This window comes from Pituophis catenifer, unplaced genomic scaffold, assembly GCF_029215685.1.
Source record: "Pituophis catenifer annectens isolate HBS135680 unplaced genomic scaffold, rPitCat1.0.hap2 SCAF_7, whole genome shotgun sequence".
Taxonomy (NCBI): Eukaryota; Metazoa; Chordata; class Lepidosauria; order Squamata; family Colubridae; genus Pituophis; species Pituophis catenifer.
In genome coordinates, this window is record NW_027256887.1 from 84,407,666 (window position 1) to 84,418,490 (window position 10,825).

The 10,825-nt window shown below is 41.7% G+C and overlaps 1 protein-coding gene across 1 annotated transcript in view; it reads right to left on the reverse strand.

Annotated features, from left to right (window-relative positions):
* Positions 1 to 7,622, reverse strand: part of DNAI7 (dynein axonemal intermediate chain 7) — a 31,133-nt gene extending 23,511 nt beyond the window's left edge. Inside the window, exons 1-5 of the mRNA XM_070947140.1 lie at positions 7,562 to 7,622; positions 6,309 to 6,400; positions 5,252 to 5,353; positions 4,382 to 4,519; positions 2,568 to 2,714 (exon numbers count right to left, since the gene is read on the reverse strand). Of these exons, the coding sequence (XP_070803241.1) occupies positions 2,568 to 2,714; positions 4,382 to 4,519; positions 5,252 to 5,353; positions 6,309 to 6,400; positions 7,562 to 7,607 (525 nt within the window). The 5' untranslated portion in view covers positions 7,608 to 7,622. The remainder of the gene's footprint in view (positions 1 to 2,567; positions 2,715 to 4,381; positions 4,520 to 5,251; positions 5,354 to 6,308; positions 6,401 to 7,561) is intronic.
* Between the last annotated feature and the right edge of the window lie 3,203 nt (positions 7,623 to 10,825).

The window sequence follows — 10,825 nt, forward strand, 5'->3', positions numbered from 1 at the left end:
AATCCTTCCTTTCATCTTTTAGATAATAAAATCAGTTGCAAGGCACTTCAAGAACCTGTTGACTTTCCCACTTCCTGAAGAATTTGATGGATGAGTGATTGATCACATGCTATTAAGTCATTATCGGTGACCACATCTTACCCATGTTGATCTTATCCATGTTATGCACGGTTACTCATGCCCTCGTCACTTCCCGCCTGGACTACTGCAATGCTCTCTACATGGGGCTCCCCTTGAGGAGCACCCGGAGGCTCCAGCTGGTGCAGAATGCGGCCGCGCAGGTACTTATGGGGGCGACATGGCGCTCCCACGTAACACCTCTCCTGTGCGAGCTGCATTGGCTTCCGGTGGTCTTCCGGGTGCACTTCAAGGTATTGGTTCTCATCTTCAAAGCACTCCATGGCTTAGGGCCCGGTTACTTATGAGACCACCTTCTGCCACTGATAACCTCCCACCAGCCAATACGCTCCCACAGAGAGAGTCTCCTCAGGGTGCCGTCGGTCAGGCAATGTCGGCTGGTGACCCCCAGGGGAAGAGCCTTCTCTGTGGGAGCACCCGCCCTCTGGAACGAGCTACCCCCAGGGATACGACTGATCCCGGACCTCCGGACCTTTCGCCGGGCTCTGAAGACTTTTTTATTTCAGCAAGCCGGGCTGGCTTAAAATTTTTAATTGGTTAATTTTATGGGTACGGGGTTTTAAATTGGGGGAAGCCAATATAGATTTAATTATGTTTTAAAGTATTTTAATGTTTATATTGTATGTTTTTTAATCCTGGCTGTTCACCGCCCCGAGTCCTTCGGGAGAGGAGCGGTATAAAAATTTAATAAAATAAATAAATAAATCTGTCCCTAACCTGGTACTTCAGGTCTTCCTGCCGTGTTTGATTCCACTTACCGTGTTTCCCCCAAAATAAGACCAGGTCATATATTAATTTTTGCTCCAAATGACACATTAGGGCTTATTTTCTGGTTAGGTTTTATTTTGGGGGGAAATACTGTACTAAATGCACCCATCTGACTGACGATCTTAACTGGGGCTTATTTTGGGGGTAGGGCTTATATTACGAGCAGCCTGAAAATCATGCTAGGGCTTATTTTCTGGTTGGGTCTTATTTTTGGGGAAACAGGGTAATATTGGGGTAACTGAAATGCCCCATCAATACAGTGGTGTGTTTCCTAGACACATAAACTGATTTTTTGATTTGTGAACATTTTGTCTATATCTTGTGCTTGGTTGAGTGGCCTGTAGAACCCCATCCACAAGAGTGTCATGTTTATAGTCAAAATCAGGGGTTGGATTAAGAGTAGAGACTGAAGGATAAAACATATAAAGAACAGCAGACTGATAGCATTGTGGCTCAGCAGACTGATAGCATTGTGATTAACACCAGCTGTCTGCAATTACTGTAAGTTCGAATCTCCCCAGGCTCAAGGTTGACTCAGCCTTCCATCCTTTCTAAGGTAGGTAAATTGAGGACCCAGTTTGTGGGGGGCAATAAGCTGACTTTGTATAAATATACAAAAGTATGAAGGCTATTGCTTAACGCATTGTAAGCCGCCCTGAGTCTCCGGAGAAGGGTGGCATATAAATCAAATTAAAAAAAAAAAAAAACAGTTGGAAGAATTGAAAAGAGCTACGGAGACATGAAAACAGTCTTCCAATATCAATGGCTAGATACTAAAATATGGAAATGAAATATGAAACATAAAATGAATGTTACAATATAATATGTGAAAATAATTTTTATTTTTTATTTTTGGAAATAATAATGCCATTGCTAGATAAGTAATAAATGAGGATCATAATATAAAGATATATATTAGGTTGATAATGTGAGAAATGTAATTTGTAAAATGAAGCACAAGGGATTTGTAACCGATCGACACACTGTTTGCAATTGTAATGGATGATGGATGTTTTATGTTTTGTTTGTTTAAAAATAAAAATAAAAATTTCAAAAAAATAAAAAGAAGGAACGGATGGAAACTAATCAAAAAGAGAAGCAACCTAGAACTAAGGAGAAATTTCCTGACAGTGAAAACAATTCAGCAGTGAAATGACTTGCCTCCAGAAGTTGTGGATGCTCCATCACTGGAGGATTTTAAGAAGAGATTGGACAAAAATTTGCCTGAAATGGTATAGGATCTCCTGCCTGAGCACTTAGCGCTAGCATTTAGACTTGTATACCGCTTCACGGTGCTTTACAGCTGTCTCTAAGTGGTCACAGACTGGTTACAGAGTCATCTTATTACCCCCAACAATTTGGGGTCCTCATTTTACTGACCTCGGACGGATGGAAGGCTGAGTCAACCTTTGAGCGGGTAAGAATCAAACTGCTGGCAGTCAGCAGAATTAGCCTGCAATACTGCATTCTAACCACTGCGCCACCACTTAGCAGGTGGATTGGACTAGAAGACTTCCAAGGTCCCTTCCAACTGTTGTTGTTGTTGTTGTTGTTAAAATTAAACCGATGAAGGAGAACAGCAGCTAATCTTATCCGAATGAGAAGCAGTTCAATCCACGTAATCTGAAGATCGGAGAAAAACAACAACGGTGCCCACATACCTTCAGCAGATGCTCTGTGGCTTGGTCGTACTTATAACTAAGCAAATTCTGCAACTGCACAACCGTCTCCTGGTACTGAAGGACATCATTGATAGAGAGCTCTTCAAACGGAGTCTCCAAGACGTACATTTCTAACTTGGCAATGAGCTGGAAGACATTCCACTCCGTTAAGAAGACACGGGCATTCAGAACACACGATCGTTGTGTATTGTGTATTGTATCTGATCTCCCTTTCTGCCCTGCGCTTATGCTCTTATACAGGTAGTCCCCAAATTACAACCATTTGTTTAGTGCAGGGGTCTGCAACCTTAAATACTCAAAGAGCCATTTGGACCCATTTCCCACAAAAAAGAAAACACTGGGAGCCACAAAACCTGGGTGGGTGTGGCCAACTCGATGTCACTCATTTCCACCAGTCAATGATACCCCCCTAGCCATGCCTACCCAGCCAATCATTAGGGCAGAGAACCAGTTGTTAAAAAACACTGGGAACCACAAAATCCTTTTGACATCTCTCTCCCCCCCCTCCCTCTCTCCCCCCCCTCCCTCTCTCTCTGTATCTCTCTATGTCTCCCTCTCTCTCTCCCCCCCTCTCTCTGTATCTCTGTCTCTGTCCTGGCCACTTTTCCATCCCTCACTGTCGCCCTTACCTTCTCAGGCCAGGCGAGGAGTGACTGGGAGAGGAGGGTGAGGGGTGGAGCCAGCCAGTGGTGGGATCACCTGACAGGGAGCCACAGCAGAAGGCCCAAAGAGCCGCATGCAGCTCCGGAGCCACAGGTTGCTGACCCCTGGTTTAGTGACTGTTCAAAGTTGCAACAGCATTGATAAAAGTGACTTATGGCTGTTCTCAGTGGTGGGATTCAGCCGGTTCTGTCCGGATCGCGCAAACCCGTAGCGGCGACTGCGGCAGGCTCTACCCACTCACTCAGACGTAATGCGCAACTACTGCGTATGCACAGAAGGCTGTGCGCATGCGCAGAGGTGGCGCATGAGAGCGAACCAGGGGGGGAAGGTAAGCGAATCCCACCTCTGGCTGTTTTCACCACCCTTGCAGCCTCCCCACGATCACCTGATCAAAATTCAGAGGCTCGGCAACTGGCATGTATTTATGACGGTTGTAGTGTCCCAGAATCCTGTGATTCCTGTCAACGGGAAAGCCAAATTCACTTAACAACCGTGTTGCTAAGTTCACCACCACAGTGATTCATTTCAGAACGGTGACAAGGAAGGTCGCAAAATAGGGCAATGCTCAGATAACAACGGTCTTGTTTTACAACAGAAATGTTGGGCTCAATTGTGGTCGCACGTTGAGGACTGCCGTTACGTATTGTATTTTTTGTATGGCTTTTTATTCTTTTCTCTATAAACCACCCTGAGTCACACTGAGAGTGAGTTGGACAGTATCGAAATAAAATAATAAATAATAAAATAAAATAAAATAAAATAAAATAAAATAAAATAAAATAAAATAAAATAAAATAAAATAAAATAAAATAAAATAAAATAAAATAAAATAAAATAAAATAAAATAAAATAAAAAAAAAAAATAAAATAATAAAATAAAATAATAAAATAAAATAATAAAATAAAATAAATAAAATAAAATAAAATAAAATAAAATAAAATAATAAAATAAAATAAAATAAAATAAAATAAAATAAAATAAAATAAAATAAAATAAAATAAAATAAAATAAAATAAAATAAAATAAAATAATAAAACAGACAACAATCCTGCTCACCGTGTGAAGACACATTACCTATCTCTGGCTGGAGGAATGACTATTATGGGATATAATAAGGGCAGGGACTTACTTCCAGCACCTTGCTGCCTTTCTCGACCACCGTCGTAATATCATTCTCGGTCTCTTCTAGCCACAAACTCATAAAAGTATTGATTTCCTGAGGAACTGTTGGGTCTGGGCTGCCGTCACAACATATATAATGTTCCCACTGGAGAAACACCAAGACACAAATGGATAAAGATAGAAAGCGGAGAAGATTTGGATGGATTTGAAACAGAGGCAGGTAAACAGATTCGCGGGACCATTCTCTTCTTTACAGGTAGTCCTTGCTTAATGACCAGTTGCTTATAAAAGCTACAGGTAAGCCCTCCATTTACAACAGTTCATTTAGTGACCGAAGTTATAAGGGCAGTGAAAATAGTGACCTATATAACCATTTTCCACACCTATAACCCGTTGCAAGCATCCCCTTGGTCACGTGATTAAAATTCAGACACTGGTTCATACTTATGACCACTGTATTGTCCCGGTGTTGTGTAATCATCTTTTGGACACTTTTGGACAAGCAAAATCTGGAGCCTGGGGAGGGCAAAAACAGGCCTACCGGGCCCACCGGGCCATCGCGTGCGAAAAGCGGGTGAGCGCAGGAGGGTTGCACGTGCCTGCATGGGGGCGGGGCACATTGAATTATGGGTGTGGGCATGTGCACGCTCAACCCCCCCCGCGCTCCCCCCCCCCACTTCTGGCACACAATGGCAAGAAGGTTAGCCATCACTGTTCTAGGCTAATTGAGATCGCAAGCCACAGACTACTTGTACACTGAAAATCTTACAGCAATGTGGATTTCTTCGCAAAAGATTTGCATCATTTAAAAATTACATCGTAAATTTCATTTTTCCCTCGTAGGAAGCAGGGCCCAAATATTCGGGGGCCCGCATACCTTAGCAAGGGCTCTACTTTTCAACTTCCATTGGCTCGCAAGGATAAAGCTCTCTTCTAACTCAGAAAGTTCAGTTAACTCCTCACCCCGGCGTTCTTGATCCTGTATGGGACACACAAAAGAAATCTCTTAATTTATTTTAAACCCACGTAGTCCTTTGCAACTCGACTCCTTTGGCCTTGAAGATCACTCAGAAGCTGCCGCTGATCAAAAATGGAACCTGGTGAGTATTTTTGAAACCGTCTTGCTTTATCCAAGATAAATACACAAGTATGGCATTGGTGGTACCTGGCTCAATAGTAGTAACTGCGAGAGAGTTTATTTATTGATTGATTGATTGATTGATTGATTGATTGATTGTTCAAATTTATATACCGCCCTTCTCCTGAAGGACTCAGGGCGGTGAACAGCTGAAGATTTTGGGAGTTCTAGTGGACAACCAATAAAATATGAGCTAGTAGTGTGCTGCGGCAGCCAAAAAAGCTAATACAATCAGGGATGGGATTCAGCCGGTTCGTATCAGTTGGGACGAATGGTAGTTGTGACTGTGAGAGGGCCCGCTCGCTTGCCCTGGCGCTATGCCGTCCTATTTAACTGCGTTTTGTAAGCCACGCACATGCATACAAGTGCACACGAGCAAAGCGCATACGCAGAAGGCCGTGTGCATGCACGGAAGGCGCACACACGCTCACATTTTCGGTGCTGGGGCGAACCGATTGTTAAATTATGTGAAGCCTACCTCTGAATACAATCCTTGGTTGTATAAACAGAGGCATAGGATTAAAATCACATGAAGTATTAGCACCGCTTTATAAGGGCTCCTGAGCTCCATTTTCGCTGGCAGAGGGTTGCAGGAGGCCGTCCCAGTAGAAAACGGACATTGGGAGTCCGTTTTCGCTGGCAGAGGTACTGTGAGCTGGTCCTTCGCTGTTTCCCGGCGGCCTCATGGGCCATAACTAAGCACCCCATAGGCTGCATCCAGGCCACGGGCCTTGAGTTTGACACCCCAGCCCTAGAGTCTGAGGGAACTGAGGGAACTGAGTCTGAGGGAACTCACTTTGGCTTCGAGGCGTTCTGTCTTCTCTCTTTCAATACGTTCCTTTTCGGCCTTCACAGCTTGTTCCTGCTCAGCACGTAAGCGGGCTTGCTCTGGGAACAAAGAAAAAACACAATGAATGAGGTTTTATTTATTTTATTACTTTACTTTACTTTAATTACTTTACTTTTATTATTTTATTTTATTTTATTTTATTATTTATTTTATTTTATTTTACTTTATTTACTTTATTTATTTTATTTTATTTATTTTATTTTACTTTATTTTATTTATGTTATTATTTTATTTATTTTATTTTATTTCATTTCGTTTCATTGTATTTATTTTATTATTTTATTATTTTTTTAATTTTTATTATTTTATTTACTGATTTGATCATCCTGATTCCTTGAACGCAAATCCAGGTAGTCTTTGATTTACGACTCTAGTCGGAGTTAGTAACGCAGTTGTTAAATGAATCTGGCTCCCTCATCGACTTTGCTCATCAGAAGGTCACACAAGGGGAACACGTGACCCCAGGATACTGCAATCGTCGTAAGTATGAACCAGGGGTGAAATGCTCCTGGTTCAGACCGGATCGCCCAATCCGGTAGCGATGGTGGCGGGTGGTTCAGAGAACCGGTAGCAAAAATCCCTGCGCCCCCCACCATGCCCAGCTGAGCCATGCAAAAAAGCCAGGCTTTTTTTTTTTTTACTTTTAAAAGCATTTTTTCTACAACCTCTTCGGCCGAAAAAATGCTTTTAAAAGTAAAAAAAAAAGCCTCTGATGATCGTGCGACTCAGCTGGGATCGTCAGAGGCTTTTAAAAGTATTTTTTCTACAACCTCTTCAGCCGAAGAGGTTGTAGAAAAATAAATGCTTTTAAAAGCCTCTGACGATCCCAGCTGAGTTGCCTGGTCGTCAGAGGCTTTTAAAAGTATTTTTTACAACCTCTTCAGCTGAAGAGGTTGTAGAAAAAATGCTTTTAAAAGTAAAAAAAAAAAAAAGTTGGCCATGCCCACCCAGTCACATTATCCCCCCCCAATAAGCCACGCCTACAGAACTGGTAGTAACAAATTTTACATTTCACTACTGGTATGAACCATTTACCAAGCATCTGGATTTTGATCAGGTGACCGTGGAGATGTTGCAATGGTCATGAGTGTGGAAAAAAGTCACTTTTTTTCCAGTGCCACTTTAACTTCGAATGGTCACTATACAAACGGTTGTAAGTCGAGGACCACCTGTAACACAAGGGGTCAAAATCCACCTACCTTCCTCCAGCAGTCGCCGTTCCTCCTCTTCTCTTAGCATCTTCATCCGTTCAGCTTTACTAATCTTCTTATTACCAGCAGACTGAGCCCAAACAAAATAACGGAAAGGAAATTAAATGTTAAGACACTTTTAAAAAGGACAGAGCAGAAGGGAGAATATTTCTTATTCCAAAAAATATATTGGTGAAAATATGTCCATTTTCTTTTTCTTTTTTTATATATAGTTTTTTTATTTTATTTTTATTTTTTTTACAAACATATCAATACGTGAAGAGGGTGTCATACATTCTAATACAAATAAAACTAATAGCATTAGTCATAGTTTCAATCCAATTTATATATTTCTAATAGTAATACATATTTATATAACGTTTCAATCTATCCTTATTCAGTTATTCCATGTTTTCTCTAATTATTACTCTTATTTTATTATATTCTAATACAAATAACACTAATAGCCTCAGTCATAATTATTACTTTCAATCCAACTTATATATTTCTAATAGTGATACATATTTATATAAAGTTGCAATCTTTCATTATCCAATTATTCCGTGTTTTCTCTTATTAGTACTCTAATTTTATTATATAAAAGTGTATATACTAATATTCCCCTTTTCTCTTATTTCTATAGAAATATATATAATAGAAATATAATAGAAATATATCCACTTTTCAAATCGGGGGCCTTGAGGAGAGAGAGTTCATTCTGAAACTGTGGAATGGAGGATGGAACTGATCTTTTATTTTCCTATTGGAAAGCTGTTGACATTGAAATGGGCAACTGAGAGATTACAGGGTGAATAAATCTACTCCCATCACATGGACACATCAGAGCTGCCGTTTTAATGCCCCACAATGCCCCACCATGTGGCAATGCCATGGAGCAGCTGGGGAACTAAAATGGTAGTGCTGGATGCTAAGACTTTCTGAATCTCTTGACGCAGAAGATCCTCCAAAGAGATCCATCAAGTTCAAATCCAGTATGGGGACCTCACCTTCTGTCCTAGGCGATCTAGATCTCCAACCTTGGCCACTCAGCTTTGCTGGCTGAGGAACTCTGGGAGTTGAAGTCCACAAGTCTTAAAGTAACCAAGGTTGGAGATCCCTGATCTAGAACAGCAGTAGGCAACCCCATCTTCTCCAGATGTTCTGGAATTCAGCTCAAGCAACCTCAGCCAGATTGGTCAACCACAAGAAATTGCAAGAGTTATTGTCCAGCTTTAAGAAGAAACAGGAAACTCTTAGATTTTGCAAACAAATGTTGGCGTGGAGAGGGTTAAAGCCAAAAGGACCTGAAATTTATATAACGCACATATTTATGTATCTCTGCACAATGTATATTAAATGTACGCAGTAGTGTACATCACATTTGCACAAATTAAATGAAATGTTTAATTAAGCAATTTATGAAAATGCTATCAATTTATACTAACTATACAAACATTATCTGGACTGATTAAACAGTCAGAATTAAGATGTTGTCCACTACATTGAAGTCTGTTAAATGAGGTCCATGAGATCTACATTTTATTGTCTTATTTATGAAGACTGCTGCCTCACCAAAGAATGGTGAATGGTGAGTTATCTATGCAGTTATCTATGTCTTGGGCATCATGTCAAGGTAGGTCAGAAATACACTTTTGTCCAAGCTTCCACTTCCTAACTGGAGGAGGCCACTGGGTGGTAACCAAAGCTAAGCAAGAGAGCTTCTCCAGAAGTTCCCCAATCTCATGTGTGATCCTGCAACTCCCCAGATCTTGAAGGACACCATGACAATGCTTTCTTGGGTCTATTGAGAGGACAGCAAAATATTGCCCTAAGTATTCCCACCAGTATAATTATAGTGTGGGCACCCAATGATCTTCTAGATGATGTTGGGCATAGGCCAGTGGCTTGGGGGTGGGGGTAATATGACTGAGTGGGCGTGGCCAACTTTTTTTTAAAAAAAACTTTTAAAACCATTTTTTCTATAACCTCTTTTGCTGAAGAGGTTGTAAAAAAAATGCTTTTAAAAGCCTCTGACGATCCCAGCTGAGTTGCCTGAACAGCAGAGGCTTTCTTTTTTTTTTTTTTAAAGCCTCTGACGATCCCAGCTGACTTGCCTGATTGGCAGAAGCTTTTATTTTTTTTAAAGCCTCTGACGATCCCAGCTGAGCCGCGCGATCATCAGAGGCTTTTTTTTTTTACTTTTAAAAGCATTTTTTCGGCCAAAGAGGTTGTAGAAAAAATGCTTTTAAAAATAACTTTAAAAAGCCTCTGATGATTGCGCGGCTCAGCTGGGCAATGGTGGGGGAGGCAGGGATTTTTGCTACCAGTTCTCCAAACCACCCGCCTCCATCGCTACTGGATCGGGTGATCTGGTCCGAACCAGGCGCATTTCACCCCTGGCGTAGGTCCTATGATCTTCAGATAATGCATGCTTATTAGGGCTACTGGAAGTTGGGTATTGAACCTACAGGTGCTTTTTCAAGAGGCAATTGGACTTTTTTGTTTTTCTATGAAGGCGTTTCGCTTCTCATCCAAGAAGCTTCTTCAGCTCTGACTGCGCCTGTGTTTAACATTCCCCACCACCCAGTCAGAGCTGAAGAAGCTTCTTGGATGAGAAGCGAAACGTCTTCAAAGAAAAACAAGAAAGTCCAGTTGCCTCTTGAAAAAAAAGCACCCTTGGAGAACCTGTAGCTAGCAGATGATTCAAGCACCTTTGGGACAACCATGACCTGAATGACTGAGAATCTCCATAGACATACAGGTTCTTCACTACTGTACTAGAGTTCCATAAATGTATGTTTTCCCTTTCCCCTCACAGAATTATGGTCAAGAGGAAAGAGGCAAAATTTGGGTGAGAAGATATATCAACCAGGGGTGGGTTCTAAATTTTTTTACTACCAGTTCTGTGGGCGTGGCTTACTTTGTGGGTGTGGCTTGGAGGTCATGTGACTAGGTGGGTGTGGCTAGCTGGTCAGAGTCATTTCTGGAAGGTCCTCACACTTACGACCAGTCCTCGCACTTACGACCCGACTCATTTGTTTGCTTTTAACACTGATCAGCTGTAGGGCGGCCCTTTGAAGCCCCTCGGCAAGAGTTTAAACAGTTTTTTTCCCTCTAGTCATCAGCTGGGACTCAGGAGGCAGCAATAGATTGGGGGTGGGACCAAATAAAAGGTAAGAATAACATGGGTGGGCGGGGGGGGGCGAACCGGTTCGGTGACGTCACTGCTACCGGCTCGGCCGAACCGGACCGAACCGGGAGGAACCCACCACT